Genomic DNA, 22,323 nt, shown 5'->3' on the forward strand with positions numbered 1-22,323 from the left:
TAAATATAAAAACAAGATTTATTGCTGCAAACATACATGGTGCATCAAAAACAACTGCAGTTATGACAGATGTGGAAAAACCCAGGTAATTTCTCGCCATTGATTTAAAGTTTTATGTACACTTTGAAGTATGTTTGAACACAAAAACATAAATTATGTCATTTGATTATGCCATTTCCACACTGAAGCTCAGTTTATTTATTTCTATTTTTACATATATATATATTTTATTCTTTTATAAAATACAGGACTGCATGGGCATGAAAAATACAAAATTCTGACCCCATAGAAATTTTGGGCTCAAACTTTGGCTTTCTTACAATTTGGCTAAAACTGTTTTATTTTTTACCTGTAATGTATCAAACTATCTGTGATCACTGGTACACATACTGTATTTCACACCATATACATATATGAACAAAATTTTAATACTGTGCAAACTGCAACTGCTAATAATCCCTTAGGGCCAGCAGAAAGTCGATTCTGCATGTCTGTATGTACTTGTATTTTACATAGTCCAAATGTACAATGAAAGTATGATTTGCAACGTTCTGTATACAAATGAGCAATATGTGTGCTCACAGACATGCAAGTACTGGGAACAATTTTTACTTTGTTATCTCAAAAGCCCGAGCACACAGAATATTCAGTAACAAACCCTTGATAAATAATATCATACACATCATTATACTTTGGGAGCCAGCTTCCCAACATTTTCTCTGTGATTACTGCATATTCAACATTTTGGTTCACTTAAACTCCTGCACTCTTTTCTCTGTCGTGACATTTTCGATAAATAGAGAAATTGGATCCAATATTACAAATGCACTCAATAGAGTTTTGTGACACCTAATAGTCCTATAGAGGTTCAGGAGAGTAGGCTGTGTTCAAACAGACACACCCATCTACAGTGTCCATGGTAACATGAAAGAAAGGCCCACCTCCCTTCAGGCCTAGACAGGCGTCTTCTTCTTCTTCTTCTTCTTCTTCTTCTTCTTCTTCTTCTTCTTCTTCTTCTTCTTCTTCTTCTTCTTCTTCTTCTTCTTCTTCTTCCCAGTACCACCTAGGAAGTCATCCTCCTGGATAGCTCTGTGGGGTTTTACCACTTTCCAGGTATGGGTGTGCCACATTCATACCAGCCTACATAGGTAACATGTGACTTTCCTCCAATCTCTCCAAAGCTGACAGGTTCCTGTCTCATTGCTCTGTAGAATCCTGGTATGAAGACAGAGGAAGGATGAGAGTCTTTCAGATTCAGATTCATATTCAGACAACTTTATCATCCCAAGAAGGGCAATTCCTTTGCAGCTTACCCAGTCCATACACTCAACTTCAAAACTCACAGGAAAATAAATACGTTAAAAAAAAATTTAAAATAGATTGAAATAACACATTTGTTACAATTCATGAAATGACTAAATAATTTAAATAATAAAATGACAACTGTCACTGTTTAGTAGGCTGATAGCAGAAGGAATGAAGGACTTGGAGTAGCAGTTCATTCTCCTAAGGGGTACACTGTAATGCCGGCCTGAGGGCATTACTCACTGGACAAAGTTCTATTTATTTATCAATATATTTAATTTAATATATTTTATTTTTTTTGATCGGCTAGTCTCATTAAGATTGTAATGTCTTTTTCAAGAGATACCGGTGTGAAAGAGTGAACATAAAATTTAAATATATACAGACAATTCACACGCACAAGCTGCAATACTTTTATATTAAGAAAAGTATAGTCTTTCAAAATCCTCAAGTGAAATGATAGATTTCAGTTTCAATGTTTTCTGTAGCTCATTTCATTTGTTTGGAGCAGAGTTCCTGAAACCAGCAAACTGACTAGCAAAAGCAAGAGTAGTTTCTATACAAAAAAACCTTTAGTCTGCTTGTCAGGTGTTCCATGTGAGTCTTGAAGGTGAGTTTAGTGTCCAGTCAGTATTTATTACACTCAGCAATTTTAATCTGAGATGACAGGACAGCATGGATTAAAACAGACTGTACACCCTTAAGTGTCCTTGAGAGTATCATAAATTGTGTTTTTTTAGAACTTAAAACAAATTTATATTTGCTAAAGGATATATGAAATGTATCAAGAGCAGAGTATAAATTTGCAATGGCCAGATGAAGAGAAGAAAAATAAAATAGTATCATCAGTAAAAAATTAACATTAAAATTTGGAGTGGCAGGACTGATATTGTTTATGTATATGATGAATAAAGAGGACCAAGAACAAATCCTTGTGGGACACCTTTAGTAACTTTAAGAGCACTTGATTTGGCACCATTTGAAACTAGTGCCTGAGTTTTCTAAAAGAGATAGTTCTAGATCAGAGATTGTGATCAAGAGAATTAAATGCTTTACATCGGTCTATGAAAAGTGTAGCATACTGCAACACATATCATGCAGTTGTGCTTTGGCACAATCTGAATCCCAACTGCTGAGGCTGCAATATGTGTTTTTGTCGCTATAACAATCACAATCCACATAATGAAAGATACTGAATGATTGTGTTATTGGTCAAAACCAAAATACCTAGCCTGTTTGGTAGCTCGTCAGCAAACAGCTGGGTGCCGGTCCGCCCATCCAGGAAGGAGTCTACAAATTGACAATGGTCCTCACCATGCCCCGTCTGATCTCCAATGTTGTAGAACTTCCCTAAAGAGATGGAAGAGGTAGTAACTTTAAGTACTTGGCTATTAAAAAAATCATGTCACATGACTGGTCTTCAAATCTAGCATTGATTTTAGCATTTACCATCAAGGCAACATTATTTATTACCACAGATTTACCTCAGGAATCCTTGTTTCATGTTGGGTAAAAAAAATTACTTTAAATTTTAACTTTTAAGCCAATATGGACTCCATGACAAGTGTGAAACATGCTGATGAGATTGTTCGATACAGCTGACAGTAACTACTATATGGATCTTTTGTTGAAATCACATTCTTCAATAAATGTTCCTCACAGGGTCAATTTGGATCCTTCAGATGCATAAAACCGTTTGCATACTGATGCCAAAAAAGGCACTGTTATATAACTAAAACAAGTTCCAGAATATCTGACATTGCTGTAATGTTTTCCAAAGTGATTTGTAATTTTCTGGTGGTCCCGAAGGACCCTAAGCAGCTGCTTTATTGTGGTCACGTTTCAGTGTCATTACCATTGAGCGAGTCACTCAGGTAGATCTTGTATCTCAGGGAGTTGCAGAGCTGGATCCCTACAAACTTTCGGTACCAGGTTCTCTTCACATACTGCTTTCCACTGCATTCAGAGTAGGCGTCAGCTTTAAATGGGAACTGAGTCCAGATGGCATCTTTGCCTGTGATGAAATCATTAGAAGAAAAGGTTTAATAAATAGTAATCTATCTGAGTAAAAACAATCAAAAACTAGAGAAAAGAGAATTTTAAAAAGTTCAACTTAATTGGTTCATACAAATAATAAGAAAAAGAAAGACAATATTTACCTGAAACATGTTCACTCACTCGTGGATCAGCTACAAATGTGAAAGAAAGTTACAATGAATAACATCATCAGAACAATTTAGCATTAACACACAGTTCAATTCAATTCAATTCAATTTCATTTGTATAGCACCAAATCATAATATACATTATCTCAAGGCACTTAACAGGGTAAGGTCGAGACTTTATTATAGAGAAAAACCCAGCAGTTCCCGCAAAGAGCAAGCATTTGGCGACAGGGGGGAGTGATGAGACATCTTGATTTGTTCTGCTGGACAAATCTAGACCTGTATCAGAGCTAATTTGTTTTAATATTGACAATGTTTGGATCCAAAAGGCTGGGCTTTGATTGCATAAGGGCAAGAGGCCAATTAACCAAAGCATTCCCTTCTCTGTGTTGCTATTGTGAGTTTAAGAACACAACATTTGAACAACTCAGGGCTATACTTTAGCTGCCTTATGACTGGTGCAAATTTAACTTTGTTCATAGCGCTCTGATCCCCAGGTGGATGATTTACATCTGTTAGAAATGAGCCTCAGAGGACATCTGGTGAGCTGACAAGACCCTAGGGTCTTAATCAGTCACACCTCAGTGCCATGTTGAAATCATTAGACTAACAACTGCCTAACAGCTCACCCTCTGACATTCAAAGCAATGCTAATCACTGCCTCATAATTAACAACATGTACAGTGGCATTAACATGCAATCAGTCTCTAATGTCAGAAGAAACACTTCAGAGTTATCCACTAGCATGACTTTGGTGGATTAGTTTGTCAAACTTGCCTGATTCTGTGCTAAAAGACACAGGGTCACTGGACGGTCCTGTTCCCAGCTCATTCTTTGGCGTTACTTTGAATTCGTAACTGAAATAGAATACATATTAAGTACAAGGAATTTGAGTTACATACACAAAGAAGGAAATGAACCAAACTTTTCAATCTGAATTCCTCCCAGCTCCAGATCTGGGACACATATTTTCATTCCTCTGACGGCTAACTATGGGTCACACGCTTTCTCTCTCTCTCACACACACACACACAGACACATACACACACAGAGCTGATGGTTATTCCACGTGCTGCGTTCAGATGTCCTGGCAAAATCTGGGACAGAAAACTCAGCCCAGGGGCGGGTTCTGGTGAGTTTTGAGACTCCAGATGCTGAGATCTAATTAAAAACCCAGTGACCCTCTCCACCCATATTTCCTCAGCTTTTGTGTCACTTTGTCCATTTTGATTCACTGCATGAGCTGCAAGAGCACAAATGACTCTGAACAAACCCTTAAAAGTAGCTCACTGACAGCTCCTCAGTCCAATTTATTACCTGGCTCTCTCTTGCAGCAGGGACCCTTACTAATGTAATCATCCAGTAGTTCAAGCATACAGTTTTCATTAAGTGAAGGGTTTATTTAGACAACCTTACAGTAATGTAAACCTGGCAGTGTGCACAGCAAGAGTATCTGAACTGGAAGTCTGAAGGAAGAAATTGAAATGGCAGCATCGTTCCTGTCTTTCCGACATAGTGATGTCTAAGACACAAACCTGCTCTCCGGTTTTAGATTCTCCACGGCCGTGTGTGTCTGGTTGGTCGTCAGTATGGACACCTCCTCTCCATGTGGTCCTTTCGTGGTGGATACAACTTCATACTCTGAAATAGGAGGCAGAAAAATCCTGAGGGTGCTACTAACAACACAATTTTATATTTGAGCAGCTGCAAATTGTTCATCCTCATTACTTTGTTACCAGTTGAAAATGACAAATCAAAATGTAAATTTTGAATAGGGTGAGGTATTTTCATGAGAGAGGCAGGATATGAGATTTGGGGTTGGGGAATTGGGGTCTGATATTAGAAGGCCTCCAAAGCATCTAAACATGATCTATCAGTTACCACCGTCTAGTAACTGGTTAACATGTTAGCTTTACAAATGATTAGGAAATCATGTTAATGCTTCAGAGATCAGTAAGTTGCCACTGTAACTTAACAAGTTACTAATAATTATAATGAAATTTTAGCTGTTTTTGTTAAATGGCATATCAGAGGGTCTTTTTAAATAATTAGGGGATAGATAAAAAGACAAAGCAAATTCTTCGGGAGGAAGTTGCTTGTTATAAATCTATAAAGCATTAATATATTACTATTATATTCAGCCACTAGTTACAAACTATTTACAAGCAAATGGTTACAACACTTTATAAGGTATGGCTTATTGTGATCTATGGCCACACTTTGTCAGACATGAAAATTTTCTCTAAGCGATTAACTGACTGTCCAGGGAAGTACTCATCACAAAGCTAGACTAGTATCACCTCGATGCAAGTCAAACCCTGAAAACTCACCGACATAGGGAGATTAGGAAGCAGAGAGCAAACCCTAGCTCTGTAAGGCTTTAAAATTATTAGCACATAGGATTAGCATGTTTGCATGTACTGTACCTCTGGTCTCATTGTCGGTTTTCTGCCAGTCAAGAATGACAAAAGATGGGCAGCCCTCAACAGTAACCACAGTGAGGTTGGAGGGCGGTATACGGGGAGGGCCGGTCACATTCTGATCACTGCCCTCCTCATCAGGGAAATAAGCAAGGGAGGAGGTGATTGAGCATGGCTCATCTGGCTTCTTATCTGTCTTATAGATCACATGGGGAGCTGCAGACAGGTATAATAAAAACAGCAGTTATTCATTTATGCGTGCTACCTTTTCCACCATTTTATTTATTCATTGTTTAGCAGTGAGCAGTGTTGCTAAAGAGCTGATGTGAAGGCTTTAAACCTGCAGAGGAGATGTAAAGTGGCTCAGATGAGTTCTTACCTACAAAGCGCTTCTTGCCCATAATGTCTACTTCTGACGCAGGCAGGGGCCTGAATATGGATGAGTTTTCATATATGTCAAAACGGCTGCCTGAAAAGGAAACAGGAGAGAGGAGTTAGCGTTAGGTTGATGTGCCAGCAGTCCCTGGCAGCTCTCTCTGTCCTCATTTTTGCAGCTCTGGCCCTGGGGAACCGCCAGCCCGCCCAGCACCTGCAGTGGCCTGCTCTCAGGCTGGCCCTTAATATTAAAACAGTTTTCTTTCTCTTATTGTACCTGCAAGCTTTATCTCCAGTATATCCAGAGTATTATCAATGTGCACAAATTGACATGTAATTTCACACATAGCTTTTGCAGTCACATATTTTCAAATACTCATGGAGGTACTCAATTTGATATCAATGTATAAAAGCAGCTCCTCTAAAGACACATTACAACTTGTGTCACTCGTACTGTTTAGTGCTGGGATAGAGGTGGTTGTCTGCTGTCTGCGCTCTTGCTTGGGCTTGGCTGTGACCAAAGGGAATGGCTTCAAGATGGCCTCCTTCTCTCCTTGTTTCAGGTCCATGGGTTTATCTGAGGACAGAGATGAGTAGGAGGAGAAGAGATCAGTTCTTCACCCTTCTCATCATCTGACTCACAGTCTCACACACAGTTGTGGTCCATCTGCTCTGGCCATCTTCACTGAACAACTCAGTGGCCTTTCTTCCTGGCTGCTGCAAGATCAGAGATTGTTTGTTGAGTAATATCTCTTGTGTTATTTAAAGGGGAAAAAGGTCTGCCAGAATACATCTGCTGAGACCAAGGTATGCCCAGATGCTCAGAACCATGCACATATTATTCACACACATGAACACGCACACAAACTTTGTGCACACAAGAACACTTATGTGAAAACAGTGAAGTTCAGAAAAAGCCTTTGCAACGAGGCAGCTGAGATGAGCTGCTCTGTTAAGATAAACGCTGTTGTTGTGCATTAGTACACACTGTACAATTCATTGCAAGCTCTTGTGAGATTTGTAACCCCTTTTTTATTTATTTGCAGAAAACCACTTAAGACAGTGTTTCTGAAACTGTGAAGGGTGTAGAGGCATTGCAGCCAAGACTTATTCGACCTTGTGCGAAAATGTGACGTGGAAGTAAAGTTTACAATAAAGTTGAATAAATCATGTGGGACGAATAAACAAAAAGGGCGCTTTCACAGTAACATGGCTATAAAAACAACAAGATGGTCTGATTTTTAGCAGAAAAGAAAAGGAAAACAGGTGAAAACAGCTAGCCTGGCTCTGGCTCTAGCCTGGCTCTGGTTTCCTCCTGCTTCCAGTTGTTGTGTTAAGCTAGGCTAACCAGCTCCTGACTCCAGCGAGTGGTATCAATCTTCTCATCTAACTCTTGGTCGGAAAGCAAATAAAGCTATTTCCCAAAATGTCAAGCTATTCCTTTGACTTGCATATTTTCCAGATGAATATAAAATAACTTGGCTTGTTTTATTACTTATATTTCCAATATGGTAAATGATTAGCAAAAATTGAATTGCTTTACAGAGGAATGGGGGGCATAAAATATTTTCTTAATTTAAGGAGTGTCGCAAAGAAAATATTTGAGAGCCACTTTTTTAAGAAGCAGCTTAAGTCACATCTTCCCCTCAGTATACAAGTATACAGTATACAAGGTGCAGCATTATTTAGTGGTCAGTACATCAATCACTGTTGCCCTCACCATGGTCACTGGGTTTCCCCACCAGGTTGGGTCTCTTGTTGACAGGAATAGGGGGATGCAGAACTGCAGGGAATCATGGGAAACAAGAGGCCATTTCAGATTAAAAATCCCAACTGAAACAGAACAGCAGGTGGTTGGCACTGAAAAAGAGATACAGTACTGAAAAAAGTGCTGTTGGTTATTATAATAGTGCAATGAAAGAGTATCAAGTTTATAGATTCATAAACAAACATTTCTAGGTTTGAATGAGTGCAAATGAGTACAAACACAGGCATAACAAAAGCAACAATGAAGCACATAAAGCCAGGCACATTGCATGTGAAACGCTGAAAAGTCACTTTGTGAAGTGGTGCCACAAAACACTGCCATGGACGTTAACTAATGAAAACCAGTCACTGCTCGATAACCTTGAAACAATAAACATTGCTTTAGCCACTCTTCCTAAAATCCCAAGAAGAATAACTTTAAATATCCCAGGAGAATCTTAAACAGGAAACCAAGGTATCAGGTCCAGTCAATTTTTCTATGATTTTGACTCCTGTCTATGAAAATTCTTTTGGATCTGATGCAGTTTGACCAAAAAATTTTCCAAAGAATCCTTAGACCACAAAAAATACCATAAAATAAAGATCAAGCCAAGCTATGAGATAAGAACCAGATCACTTTCATTCTAAAACTGCTTTAATGAAATCAAAAAATGAATTGGATTAGGTGAACTGGAAAAGTAATCACAAGGAAGAGCCCGGCTTTGTGATGAAAACACCATTGTTACAAACTGTCTGACTCAGATTTCTCAATGTGAGGGTTCTGCCATGATTTAATGCCACTAAACAAGCATAATCTTCCTAAATCTTTGTTGTGATATCTTAGAGGAGGTGGAGAAGCTCTGGAAGGCTTGAGTCCTTTAAATTTCTGTTACTTTTCATCGCTTGGAGATATTCCATTTTAAGAGAACAGTTCATTTCCAGAGCATCCACTCCCTTCACCATTTGTCATTTTCTTATCTAAGAGATTCATTAATGGTAATTTTGTTGACGAGATTCTGTAATTGTCTGAAAACACCCCAAAAACATTTCTCTTGGATATGTTTCCTCCTCCCCGGAGCTGACCTCTCCCTTGTCAGCATTTGTCAGTGATCTCTGGCATCAAAGAACTGAGGCTATCAAGACAAACTGAAACAACATCTGCAATTATACACTCAAGTAGAGCCTCTGTCTTACACATGGCATAGCTGACAGCTAATGACCAACATATGTTCATATATAAAGTCACACAATATGTAGATGAAGTAATTTAAATGCCAGTCACAATATATGCAAATACATAAGACAGGGGTACGTGAAGTATGAAGAATGACAGCTCAAAAAAGGTGATGTCATGGTTAACTGGGCAGGGAAGGAAAACACAGCATTGTAGTGTAAAGTGATAAGATGTGATGTCAACAATATGTATGTCTACAATGTATATGATATGATCTGGTCACAGCTCTACAGTCTCTACAGAGGGTGTGTTTTGCTTGCTGTCTCTCGATAAACTACTCAAACTGCAGGCCGTGTTGTGAGCGCTGGTTTCCGTCAGATAACTTCATTTCCAGGGCGAGAATATGAAAATACATGCGATCAAAACAGATTTAGAGTATATATTAGATCTGTACATATACCAGATCTGTGATAATTTTTAACTCAGTATGCAGCAAAATGTATTTGTCTTTTTATTTGTGTACTTAAGCCACAATACTTTGTACTGTGGCTTGTAAAGGTTTTTGTTTTATATTATCTGTCTGGGGACTACCGATGTAAATGTGCATGTTTAAATTATATATTTTGTACTGATGTTTATTACAATGTACTGTCCTTATCAAATAAATAAATAAATAAAATATACTAGTGCCTCACTGCAAATGCAACATAGTGCCACACTCAGATTTCATAGATGGACAATGTCCTTTTCACACTGCAGTCAACTACAAGCAGAGCCTTGAAACAATTTCAATTTGAAATGCCAATGTGAAACAGAGCTCTATAAAACTGTCGAGGACACGCTCTAATTCACGTTTGCCAAAAGCACACTCTGTACCTGCTTTTGTGTACAAAGCAGTTGCAGAGTGATGTTTGGTATAAGAAGTAATAATTGAGTCGCATGTCATTTACCTCGTGGAGGCAGGAAGGTGAGCTATGTGATGATTACGTCTTTTTGAAAACAGTCTAACAGTCAAACTAGGAGCTTTGTGCTTGTGTGTGCAGGGTGGCAGGCAGAACAACTATTCGTTTTTGTAGAGTTGCTTCCAGAGAGTCTTGCGACTCCTTGAAGACCTCTGAAACCGTCCAAGTTTCCAGAAATAACACACACCAGCTGTGACATGGGACTGAAGCAAAACCTGTCTTCACAACTCCCAACGACGAGGAGTGAGCAGAGCATAACAATTAATAAGATGTGGTGGTTTGCATTACTACTTGAGATGGATTTGATTACTCTAATTAACTAAGCCTGTCTGGCAGAATGGAAACAATGTGATTGACCAAAAAAAGGGCAAACCACATTCACCTTTCACAACAAGTAGGCTAAAGCTATTCTCAGATTAATTCAAACTATTTCCTGATTACAGATCCATATGTGCAATAGATTAAATAATGTGGAAGGATAGGTTTTTACCAAAATTAGAATGATATAGAGCTTCAGTCTCAGTCAAGTATAAGCAAATACGACTATACATATTGGACAACACAGGCCGCAACAGACACAAAAACATCACATTGACAGACAAGTTGAAAAGTCACAGAGCACACGAGGATTGTGACAAAAGCGAAGATGAACGTGACTTGGGATGGGACATAACAGTGCCTCTCATGTTAGTGAATGAGGAACACTGAAAAGGTGATCATCTTGGTTTGTCTTTACCAGGATTTTCTTTGGACCACACCACAGGTTTAGGAAGAGCATTGCCCCTATGATGCGCCCCATCAGCTGCTGGAGGGAGAAAAAGGTCTGTTATAAAAATGTTTTGTGTCAGAAGAAAGTCAGAAAGAAAAAATGCTTTTTGTGTCTCACAATGCATTTTCTCACTTTTCCTACTCTCCACTGTCAATGACAATAAAGCTTGAGACTTGTTCATGTTTTCAGCCTGTTTTTACAGATGTTCTAGATATACATATGGAACTGACTTTATCTCTTGACATTTCTGACTTTCTGTCCCTCTGTAGATCTTTGGGGAGTTTGCAAGTGTGTTTGAGAGTGGAAGAGAAACAGAGGGGAGAAGGAAAAAAGAGAGACTGGCTGCAGCGGCTGTACTGTCTGCACAGTGCTTGGCTTGGCATAGTTGGTGTAAAATGTGGTGTGTCCTGGCCAGTGCTGTGGCTAAACTTCCCACCCGGCCAGCATGAAGGACTGTAAATCATGTTAACGATCCTGACCCCAGAGACGCCACTGCTGCTCGTGGTAAAGGTGTGAAATACACACCGAACACATGTGGCATAGCGTGGAGAACATATGGACCATGAGAGGAGTTGAAGCAGAAGATTGAGCTAGGGAAGGAGAAAGGCACAAGCATTCAAATGTCTATTGTATGCATCCAAATGGAGATCATGTGCTAAATCAAGAGCCATTAGTTTGTTTGTCTTCTCCTGTAGATACACAGCTGCGGACAAAAGCATGAGAGAGTGCTGACAGGAGAGGATGACCTGAGGTAGTTGCTTGGGAAGAGGGAATGAGAGGAAGGGAAATGAATACTCCATTACCCCCCGCTGTGCTGGAGCTGTGAGAGGAGGTGAATGTCTTGGATGGAGAGATTGGTCTGACACCAGTACGAGTGGAATGAGTAGGAACCCGCGTGCGAGACAGCGTGGTGTTTCTTCCTGCTGCAGGAACTGATGAGCTAATGGGAGAACGAGGAACTTCAGCAATGGATGACCTGAGGACGCCAGTACCTACATGTGCAGAAAGGCAATTGGGGAGGTTAGGTTAGGGATGATCCTCTTCAGAGCTTGACAGCTTTACCTAAATGGAATAAATGATAGAGCACATCAGTGAAAAAGAATGTAGAGGAGTGGACAATGAATGAAATGACAGAGAGACATAAATGAGATCAAAAGTTAGCCAGACTGCTCTTGTTGTGAGTGGGCAGGGGTGAGGTGACTGTGCTAGACTGAAAATGGAGGCACATATAGAGGCAGGGATAATGATTGGGTGGAGTGTGTAGGGTGGTGAGATGGAGATGGAGATGGGGAAGCAGTGGCATCATCCAGTGGTTTTAAGTACAACTGAAAGCACTGAGCTTCCACGTGGCTTGACGAAAAAGCAGTGATGGTAATGCGACAAACATGTCATGGTGTTTAGCATGATTGTAACTACCGGCTTTCTCTGTAGCCAGGGCAGGTCTTGGTAGAGGCTTGCCCTCTTCTGGTGGACTAGGAGCTGTATGAAAGAAAACTCACTTTTTAATCTAAGATCAAATGTATATGAAAATATTATTGACTTTTAAAGGGGGCATATCCTACCCTTGGTTAAAACACAAAGAGATAGTTGTTGGTTTATATCAGTGTAGCTAGAAAGGGTCTTTATTCTGATCATAATAGCCATTAGGGGGAAATGCTTACATCTACTCACACTGGAAGACCAATTTAGATATCACAAGCGTATATAAGCTCAGTTTGTTTTACCAACTAAGGCCCATAATCATGTTTTATATTTTAACCAATTCATTGAGATTACCAGAAAAGATGCGGAATTCATTAACTGGATTCTGACAATAACTATCTGATTTTGTGTTCTGTAAAAACTCAAATCCAACCAAAATTTCAATGAATATGCCCCATTTAAAATGTAATTTGAGATAAGGTCTTAATGCTTAATTTGCTTATGGCAAAATGTAGGGTCTTTACCCGTAGGGACTGTCTGCCTTGGGCTGACCTTGGTGGGATCAGAGTAGGTCCTGGTCTGAGGCTGAAATGGAAGCCCAGCTTGAGGTTGTGGTTGGGGCCTAGATGCAGGGTGTGGCTCGGGTAGAGGTTCAGGTTGGGATTGAGCCTGGGTCTTTGGGGGAGGACGTGGTTGGCGACTGGGTTGAGAATGAGGTATGGGTTGGGTCTGGGTCTTTGTAAGAGGTTGTGATTGGGGCTGTGTCTGTGTTTTTGGCTGAGTTTGTTGTTGGTCACTGGTTTGGGCCTTTGATTGAAGTTTTGGTTGCCTTTTTGGTTGAGGTTTTAGCTGCTTTTCTGATTGAGGTTGCGGTTGAGGTTTTGGTTGCTTTTTTGGCTGAGCTAGTGGTTGAGGCCCTGGCTGTATTTTTGGCTGAGGTGGTGATTGGGGCTTGGGTTTGTTCTTTGGTTGAGGCTGTGTTTTGGGCTTAGATTGGCTCTTTGGTAGAGGCTGTATCTCAGGGTTGGGTTGGAAAAACATTATCTTTGGTTTAGATGTTGGCTGTGCCTTAGGTTGCTGCTTGATGGTCAGCTGAGGCTGTGGGTCAGTCTTTGGTTGAGGCTGTGTTTGGGTTTGTGGCTGAGGTGTAGATTGAGGTTGTGTTTGGGGCTGGAAATGAATCTTTGGTAGAGCTTGCTGGGTATGAGGTATGTGTTGGGGTTTTATTTGAGGTGTGTGGGGATGTACCATGGGTGTGGACTGGGGAGTTGGTTGAATTTGCAATTGAAGTTGGATCTGGGTCTTTAGTTGAGGTTGTGTTTGATGCTGGGCCTGGTGTTTGGGCTGTGGTGTTGGTTGAGGTTGTGGATCTACCTGGGGGTGGGTTGTGGTTTTAGGCTGTGAACTGAGATGTAGCTTTGGCTGATGTGACTGAGGCTGGGTGTGGAGTTTGGGCTGGGGTGGTGCTTCAGGTTTTGTTTGACTTAGGGTTTGGGATATGGGCTGAGATGTTGGTTGGGCTTGGGGTTGGGGTTGGGGTTGACTCTCAGTTATGAGCTGGGATGTTGGTTGGGGTTGTAATTGAGGTTGGGTCTGGGGTATGAACTTTGATGTTGGTTGAGGTTGAGTCTGGCGTATAACCTGGGATGTTGGTTGGGATTGTGGTTGGGTCTGGGGTACAGGCTTGGATGTTGGTTCTGGTAGTGGTTTGGTCTGGGGCACCAGCTGGGATAGTGGATGGGGTTGTGGTTGAAGTTGAGTCTGGGGTATGAGCTGGGATCTTGGTTGTGCTGGAGGTTGAGACCGGGGTATGAACTTTGAGGTTGGTTGTTGTTGAGGTTGAGTCTGGCGTATAACCTGGGATGTTGGTTGGGATTGTGGTTGGGTCTGGGGTATAGGCTTGAATGTTGGTTCTGGTTGTGGTTTGGTCTGGAGTACCAGCTGGGATGGTTGTTGGGGTTGTGGTTGAAATTGAGTCTGGGGTATGTGCTGGGATCTTGGTCGTACTGGAGGTTGAGTCTGGGGTATGAGCTGAGATGATGGTTGAGGTTGTGGTTGGGTCACAGGTACAGGCTCAAATGTTGGTTCGGGTTCTGGTTGGGTCTTGGGTATGGGATGAGATTTTGGTTGTGGTTTAGACTGAGTCCGGGGTCTGAGCTGAGATGGTTTTTGTAGTTGTGGTTGGGTCTGGGGTACAGGCTTGGATGTTGGTATGGGTTGAGGTTGGGATTTAGGTATCGGCTGAGATTTTGGTTTGGGCTGTGGTTGGGTCTTAAGTACGGGCTGAGATTTTGGTTCAGGCTGTAGCTGTGTCTGGGATATGGGCTGGGAAGTTAATTGGGGTTGTGATTGTGGTTGAGTTTGGGAATAGGGTTTTGGTTGAGGCAGAGCCTTCCCATGGGGTTTTAGTTGAGGTTGTTGGGAATGGGACTTTGGTTGTGGTGGTTGATAGTGTGGCTGGAGTTGCGGGTTTGGTAAAGGCTGTGCAACGGGCTTTTGTTGTGGTTGACTCAGAGGGTGCCCTCCATGTTTATATGCATTTGTCCGTGGGAAAGGCACGGACGCCGTGGTGGGTGTAGTGTGTGGTGGATGATGGAGCTTAGGAGCTAATGGTACTTCCAGGAAAGGAGGCAATACAGATCTGGAGAGGTCTCCTCCTCCTGGGTTGTCTAAGAGAGAGAAAATATGGCCATGAAGCCACAATACTGTGCTGTAAAATATAATATTCTGCAGGAAAAGATCCTTTACAAAATGAAATAAAACAAATATTGTTATATTATCTAGAAAATTATGAAAGCAAGACAAAAGCAGTTTGGGAACAGCTGAAATTTAGATCAGCAGAAGTGCCAACAGCTACTGGCCCAAGAACTCACAAAGCTGATCTTGGACTGAAGCACAGTTTAAACAATAACTCACGACTGGCAAGAGTCCGATAGAGGGGGTCCAATTTCAAAGGCAGACAGACCATATGGAGGTATTTGCAATGTAACAGCCGTGTTACTACAGGCAGACTCAGTTACCAGGTCCAGGATGCCTGTGAGTGACAGCCATCCAAATCCATTGGCTGTGCCTCTAAGATACTACGACACATAAGGGTTTTATAGTTGCTGATTGATGGCTTGCTGTGATTTTGATGACTATTCTAAATTGTTGATGGATTGTTCAATCTGATCAGATATTCACCTCAGTGGGAGAGAATGACAGAAAAGTAAAGGAAGAAAATAAATACATAAGAAAGGAAGAGAGTGATAAATACAGCAAGAAGGCTAATCACACAATAGATAACATGGTATTCCAGGCACTTAGAGCATCTACTCAAATTAAATGCCATGTTATGTCTAAAGTGCATCTATATATTGCCTAGACATATAAAATAAATAAATAAATAAATAATATATGTATGTATGTAAATTCAGGGACTGGATCCTGCAAACACTGCAGCTCATTAAAATGGGTCCTTCCAACAACCTCAGCCTGAGCCTTTCCCCCAGATGAAACAGCCTAGCCTCAAAGCCAAGACTATGGTACTTTGAGGTACTCCTTGTTCATTTTAAAGTCATTAACTTCATCTTCATCACTAGAAAGCTGCCCTCAAATGCTAAACAAAGCACCATAAAATACCAAATTGGATGCTAAGCTTACAGTTTAATTTCAGCTCATTATGGGACTGTCTAAATATGAATGCCTGGTAAATATGTAGTCCTATTTCCTGACATCATGAGTTGACAGGGATCACCTGTCCAGCATTGCCAATCCAATTTGGACTGTGGATAAAAAGTTGCGTTCTCCAAATTCAGGCTGTACTTGAAATTCCTATTTGGTTGTAATCAGTCGTATCCAGGCCCTGAATTGGGATGTTGTATCTGTAGGGCAGGGCTTTTGCTGTGTTTAATAAGAACTTAGGTTACTTGCAAATATAATAACAGAAAAATGATGGAGAAGGGGACACAGGACGACAGGGTAACACAGGTTCAAGAAAAGAAGAAGGGATGTTCTGAGATATTCTGTTCAAGTTCCTGTTGGAGAGAGAGGGATGTCTGGTGCATGCAGTTTTCTCATGCAGACTTCACACCATCTCCTGCATTGCATTGAAAGCAAAAGCCTAAGGTTTGTAATCAGCACAAATCTCGATGAATGATCTTACTTATAATACAAAAAGAAATTTGCTACATTTTTTAATAGGCATAGAAATGAGAGGCAAATACAGGAAAACTAAGAAAGACAATGGATATATTCAGGTGTGACTGAGATGGAAATGGCATTGTTTAAGCAGCACCTAACAAATTTCTCAGTGCTGGCTAAAAGTCAACTCTTTCTCAAGGACTGGGAATGGTCCTCTACAGTACTTTTGGCTAATGGGCTTGTGCAACAGATTTCCGATTCAAGCAATTTCCTGTGATTAAATTGTGTAGATTATATCGTGCAAATCAGTCATTGTAAAAATTACTGAAAAAACAGATCCTTAAAACCATCATTAAGAATCCTTTCAAGCTTTGTTGTTTTACTAAAATGCCATGCAGCCAAGGCTACCTATCTTACACTGATTGCAACCCAAATAGCTGACACCATCAGCTGCTTTCCACAGGGAGGGCTGAGCTATTGTACTTACTCAAAGCATGCCACTTTTACTCATGCAGCTAATTACAAAGAACACTGTATAGCACTGACAGCCTCTCAATTACAGTCCACCAAGTCTATGATTGCAGCCGCAGTGAGAGCCGTGAAGCTTTTTCAAAAATAACTATGATTCACTGTTTACCGATTGGCTGTTTGGTGACCACGGGCAGTGTGGGTCCAGGGGTCGACAGAGATTCCTGTCTAGAAGCTGTGGTTGTAGCTGAGAAATATAGTGTATGTTAATAGACCTTGGAGAGACGTTATAACCCTACAGAATGTACAAAAAAATAGTGCATGTACAGTAAATGATGAGCTGAAATTTCCAGCAGGGTAGTGATAGAAAAGTCAAGTGCAATGGTCAGATGTAAAGTCAAGAGTTTTTTCCGACTGCTGAACTCTGTTTTAGGTCAGAAAAGTCATTACCAAGAGTTGTCTTTGGGGCTATGTTCCGGGAGACAGGCAGTCTGCCCTGGGTCTTGTTATGGAGAACTGACAAGGACAAAGGAGGAGAGATTAAAGTCCAAGAGTCAACGCTTAAGATGTCTTCAGAGTCCTTAAAAAAGAGTAAGAAAAGGAATTATGTCCATGCTTTTTTTTTTTCACAATAACAAACTATCTTTTGGAGGAAACATTTCTGTCCATCACAGTATAGTTTTAGTCAACATTAACAGGCCAGAAATGTTTAGATCAGCATCATTACTGCCAATGTTTATCCACTGTTATTTCTTACAATATCCACGATGGGTACCTAAAGAACAATATGGTTAAATAAGAAATAGTCTGCCACAGGGGGGCAGCAGAAACACGCTATGACCAAAACTCTAAAACTTTACAGTTTATCGTCATCTTTTAAAGGCGATATTGAACTTGTTAGCAAACAGTTGCCTATTTACACATCCAGCAGTTACAGAGGAACTTAAGCATTCACTTGAAATTGTGTTTCTGTCCACCTCGTGAATGTACAGTGCAGTCCAAAAGTCTGAGACCACTTTCCCATGAATGGGAAAGTCCCACTTTATGTCCTATATTCACTCTGTTTTAGCACTGTTTTGGGGCTTGACTAACTCCTGGAGGAACATCTACTTCAGCAGCTTCTTCCCCAGCTAGTTGCTAACTTTTTCTCTGCTGGGCAGGTAGTGTACTGTGCGCTTTTGAAGCTTTTTTTGCTGAAAACTGCTGCCTGCTGCAGCCAGAGATGACGCTGATGAGAGAGAGAGCGAGTGAATCAAAACAGAAAAGTTATGGGCCGTAAAACCGAAGCAGAGGTTTTGGTTTGACAGAGACTTAGACTTATAGAGCTGAGGGAAACTACTGGGCAGACTGATAATTGCCTGTGGGTTCATCACTATGAGCAACTGTTATTGCATTAAACAGTCATTTGCTTGATCCACTGTTGATACCGCATTAAGCGGTAGGTTAAGTAGGATGACCAACTAATGCAAAATAGCTGACAATCAATGTAATTTTTTAGAGGCTTGGTTGTGTTTGTTGTCTATATACTGTATGTCTGTATACTGGCCTTCATATAACAATACTGTCTGAAATAAATCTAGATTTTTTTATACATAATATTTTGTGCTAATCCTGTCATCATGGACACACAGTTTAAAAACTGATTTACTGTACTTGGCATCTGCAATAAACCTGCAAAATGAAAAGTGAAAAGTGAAAATGATGACATTCTGTCTGTTAAAAAAAAATCAAGAGTTGTTGTTAAAATTCTTCTTTCAGTGCTGAATCGTAAAGCAGGGTTGAGTAAGAAGGGCTGAAACAGGCATTTCTGAGCAGTGATAAAAAGTGTTCAGTGGGACTAAAAGCAGTGTGTCTCTATTGGCTTACCATGGCGAGGAGCAAAGGGGAAGGAGTGTGGCCCTGGTGTTAAAGGTTTCTGGTGGGTGACAGACAAGAGGACAAGGGGAAGAACTGTTGTTAGTCTTTGTAATGATCACAAATCCAAGTATTTGCATTTACATTTCAATGCCATCTCTTTTTCTACCCTTTTCTCTTTGTTGTCTAACTCTTAGGCCCTCTACTCCATGTCAAATTGGTAAATCCCTGGTGAGAAGCTTGTTATTCAAAGTTTTCCTCTAGAAGGGCAAGTGTTGCAGCTGATTCTCAACAGCTGTGATGTTTCATGGGTTTGGGGCCAGGAGCACGGGACACAGCAGCCATGTACTGCCACAAAATCAATGCCACCTTTCCCCTTTCAACTAATTTCCACGCCGTTATCCTTCCTTCCTTGTCCCTCCATCTAATCTCCCTTTTTTCCTCTCTTTTATTCTACTCCAGAAGTTAGCTAGCTACAGACTGTTCTCTTGGCTTTGCTGGCCCTGGCTGCACTGATGCTGTTTCCATCGAGCATTTGGATGGAAAATTAATGAGGCAAACAAGCCTGAGAATAGCATAAGCTCACTAAAGTGCACAACACAGACTCCAAAGTATACTGCCTGTTCCAAGTACACACCCTGTTCCCAAAAATATTTATTTTGAATAGAGGAATAGAGGAAGCATACCTGTGCCATTTCACTTCTCTCAGTTTATAACACTTATTTCATTTAGCATATAACTATTACCACCTGTGTCCACATATTAATACAATAAGATTCTAACAAAATGTCATAACATTAGTTGTAATGCTCTAAGAAGAAATTTTAAAGTGCATCCAATACATACCACAGGAGTGACAGGCCGTTTAAAGATTTTCTTGATGGCCGTCTCTAGAAACACGAGAAAATTCAGTGAAGGAGTCAGTAAAGTAAAGAACCAAGTAAAACCACATTTCAAACATGCTTTGCTCAAGATGCGTGGTAATCTTAGATGACTCAATGAGAGAGTTCCTCAGCAGTGGATTAATAAAAGTAAACCACAAGATGGTTTTCACTCAGTAACACTGTCCAGTATCTCAGTGTGTCAGGGATTATACAGCACATATATATATATATATATATATATATATATATATTATATATATATATATATATATACACATGATATCAACATGGTCACTCACACTACCTAAGCACTGGTGAACACTTAGTCAACATTTGCCATTATGTCTTTACATGACTGACTGAACATGCTGTTATACAGAAAAGGTCATGCAGAAATGTTTAGACTAGCACAACTAGACAGAAACAACATGAAGTAATGCTCTGTAACATTGACTAATAAAGCACAGAGCTTTCTTAATGAAACATGTAATAAAATCAAAATATTTTTTGTCCGCACGAAACCAGAAATCCTCCTGACCAAATGATAAATCTGGCTAAATGCTTCATGCTTTGTCCCAAAGATAACAGCAAGACCAGCATTTTCTCGCAGTAATCATCAATCTGTGCTTTCATTGATGATGATGATGATGATGATGATGATGACCACATTAAAGCATTGACAGCTACCTAACCATCAAAAAGGTTCTGCTTTTATTCTGAAGAACAGATGAACATACAGAAAGTATTTTTCTCGTTGATGAAACCTACCTTTACTCTTTTTTTTATGGATAAATATACATTGATGAGCCATAACATTATGACCTCCTCAGCCTATTAAGTTGTTGGTCCTTCGTGTGGTGCCACCAAAACAGCACCAACCTGCTGGAGGCATGGACTCTATAAGACCTCTGAAGGTTCCCTGTGTTTTCTGGCACCAAGTTGAAAGTTGTGAGGTGGAGCCGTTGGAACATCCCTCTTGCCGGTTTATGGTTTGTCCCTCCTTGGGCCACTGTCGATAGGTGCTCACCACTGCTGACCGGGACCGCCACATGAGCCTTGATGTTTCCGAGTTTTCTGGCCATAATAATGTTGCCCTTGTCACAGTTACTCAGGTCTTTACACCTGCCCATTTCTCCCATATCCAATGTGTTGACAACAAGAACCGACTGTCTAATATATCCCAGGCCATGACATGTAACATTGTTTGCTCCATCTATGAGTGGTTAGCCCTAAATTTCTGGACAAATTTTAACACCTTGAGACCACTGACATTGTACAAAACATTACTGACCCTGTTGGACTTTACTTTTACACTTTTATACTAGGCTGTTTCCCCTGGGGTACTGCTCCTCTCCCCATTCATAGCAGCCATAACAAGTGGTAGCTTGGCCACTCAAACAAGGATCGTGTAAAGAAAACTGAAATAAAACATACCTTCTATGCTCCCCATGCTCATGTTGTGAATGACCGGCTTGCTCCACACTCCAGTGGTATCCTTAGAGCTGGGCTGGACACCAAACTCATAGACTGTGTTGGGCTTCAGATTGTCAATAACCGTGTCACTAGTTGGGCAGGTCTGGTAGTTCCACTTCCTGTTCTTCTCACGATAACGCACCGTATAGTGTCTGAGACAAAGACAGCAGAACATACTAACCTTGGTAAATCTTAACTGCTATGTCTATGAAGAATGTCATTCACAGTAGTAAAACAGTCGTAAAAGGAAAATGAGTTTTCCGTCTTTGTCAATCATTGAGGAGGCTTCCTGGCTACCAACCATGCTGATAATGTTAACTGTAGGGTTAGAGGTTTGATTTTAGCTTAGGCTCCTAATGAGAAAAATGTATGCACCCCTGGCAAATATGTCCATCTCATGTGTTTATGCTGTGTAGTTTAAGACGTATATTACTGCCAGAATATAAACTGCACAGTTACTGTATAATGTCCTGATGCTGGGACAGAAATCTGCTACCCTGCCCACAAAAAGACCAGTGTATGCCTCTATTTCTTCATTCAGAAGACATATATGAAACTATATTTGACATAAAACCAAGAGATTTATTCCACAAGGATGAGCAAGATGAGACCTAGTTTCTCATGTAATGCTTCCAAAAATATTTTACTGTATAAAGTTTAAATACAGCGATTTATTTTAGAGCAGGGAAACTGTGTCACATTTAGTTAACCGTGTAATGTGGGTGAGTTTCACCTTTTCACCATCTGTTTCTATGCTCACCAATTCTACAATACAGCCAGGTCACATGAAGCGAAAAAGGCTGAAAAATTTCCACGCACATGTGCGTCCGTACTCTGTGGCATGACGTGTGTGCGTTAGCGTGAAAGCTCACCCATCCTCAAGACAGTCATTCATGATGTTGCCTTCATAAGGGGTTTTCAGGAGCGTGCCCCAGGATAGGAGCACTGAAGTGGGCGTCACCGACCCAATGACTAAGTGTAGAGGCTTCTCCAGGTTCACTTTACCTGATGTAAATGTAGACATCTTGTTTTTGTATACATGTCCATGTTAATGAATGTTTTATTTTCCTGTAAAATTCTTATACTAGTCTTACCCGTGCACTGCTTTTTCACCTCATTGGTCGGGATAGGCTGGACAGCAATAAGGTACTTGGGTTCAGCATCTAGAAATAGAAGAACAAACC

The 22,323-nt window shown here is 40.6% G+C and overlaps 1 protein-coding gene across 9 annotated transcripts in view; it reads right to left on the reverse strand.

Annotated features, from left to right (window-relative positions):
- LOC139621690 (target of Nesh-SH3) overlaps positions 1 to 22,323 on the reverse strand; it is a 31,176-nt gene continuing 8,853 nt past the window's right edge. The window contains exons 3-23 of one of the 9 annotated variants that reach the window (XM_071478465.1): positions 22,234 to 22,302; positions 22,012 to 22,144; positions 21,101 to 21,291; positions 19,629 to 19,672; positions 18,795 to 18,843; positions 17,379 to 17,444; positions 17,098 to 17,175; positions 12,863 to 15,007; positions 12,333 to 12,395; positions 11,720 to 11,908; positions 10,884 to 10,949; positions 7,986 to 8,048; positions 6,720 to 6,842; positions 6,270 to 6,359; positions 5,897 to 6,106; positions 5,006 to 5,111; positions 4,248 to 4,327; positions 3,465 to 3,494; positions 3,161 to 3,319; positions 2,533 to 2,655; positions 1 to 1,215 (exon numbers count right to left, since the gene is read on the reverse strand). In XM_071478465.1, the coding sequence (XP_071334566.1) occupies positions 1,100 to 1,215; positions 2,533 to 2,655; positions 3,161 to 3,319; positions 3,465 to 3,494; positions 4,248 to 4,327; positions 5,006 to 5,111; positions 5,897 to 6,106; positions 6,270 to 6,359; positions 6,720 to 6,842; positions 7,986 to 8,048; positions 10,884 to 10,949; positions 11,720 to 11,908; positions 12,333 to 12,395; positions 12,863 to 15,007; positions 17,098 to 17,175; positions 17,379 to 17,444; positions 18,795 to 18,843; positions 19,629 to 19,672; positions 21,101 to 21,291; positions 22,012 to 22,144; positions 22,234 to 22,302 (4,193 nt within the window). In that variant the 3' untranslated portion in view covers positions 1 to 1,099. Of the gene's footprint in view, positions 1,216 to 2,532; positions 2,656 to 3,160; positions 3,320 to 3,464; positions 3,495 to 4,247; positions 4,328 to 5,005; positions 5,112 to 5,896; positions 6,107 to 6,269; positions 6,360 to 6,719; positions 6,843 to 7,985; positions 8,049 to 10,883; positions 10,953 to 11,719; positions 11,909 to 12,332; positions 12,396 to 12,862; positions 15,008 to 17,097; positions 17,176 to 17,378; positions 17,445 to 18,794; positions 18,844 to 19,628; positions 19,673 to 21,100; positions 21,292 to 22,011; positions 22,145 to 22,233; positions 22,303 to 22,323 lie in introns of all 9 variants that reach the window. The other 8 variants (XM_071478457.1, XM_071478478.1, XM_071478475.1 and 5 more) reach the window with 8 other exon arrangements.

Source organism: Trachinotus anak, unplaced genomic scaffold (genome assembly GCF_046630095.1).
Source record: "Trachinotus anak isolate AG129_WGS33_773 ecotype Australia unplaced genomic scaffold, CSIRO_AGI_Tana_v1 ptg000001l, whole genome shotgun sequence".
In the NCBI taxonomy this organism is placed as follows: domain Eukaryota; kingdom Metazoa; phylum Chordata; class Actinopteri; order Carangiformes; family Carangidae; genus Trachinotus; species Trachinotus anak.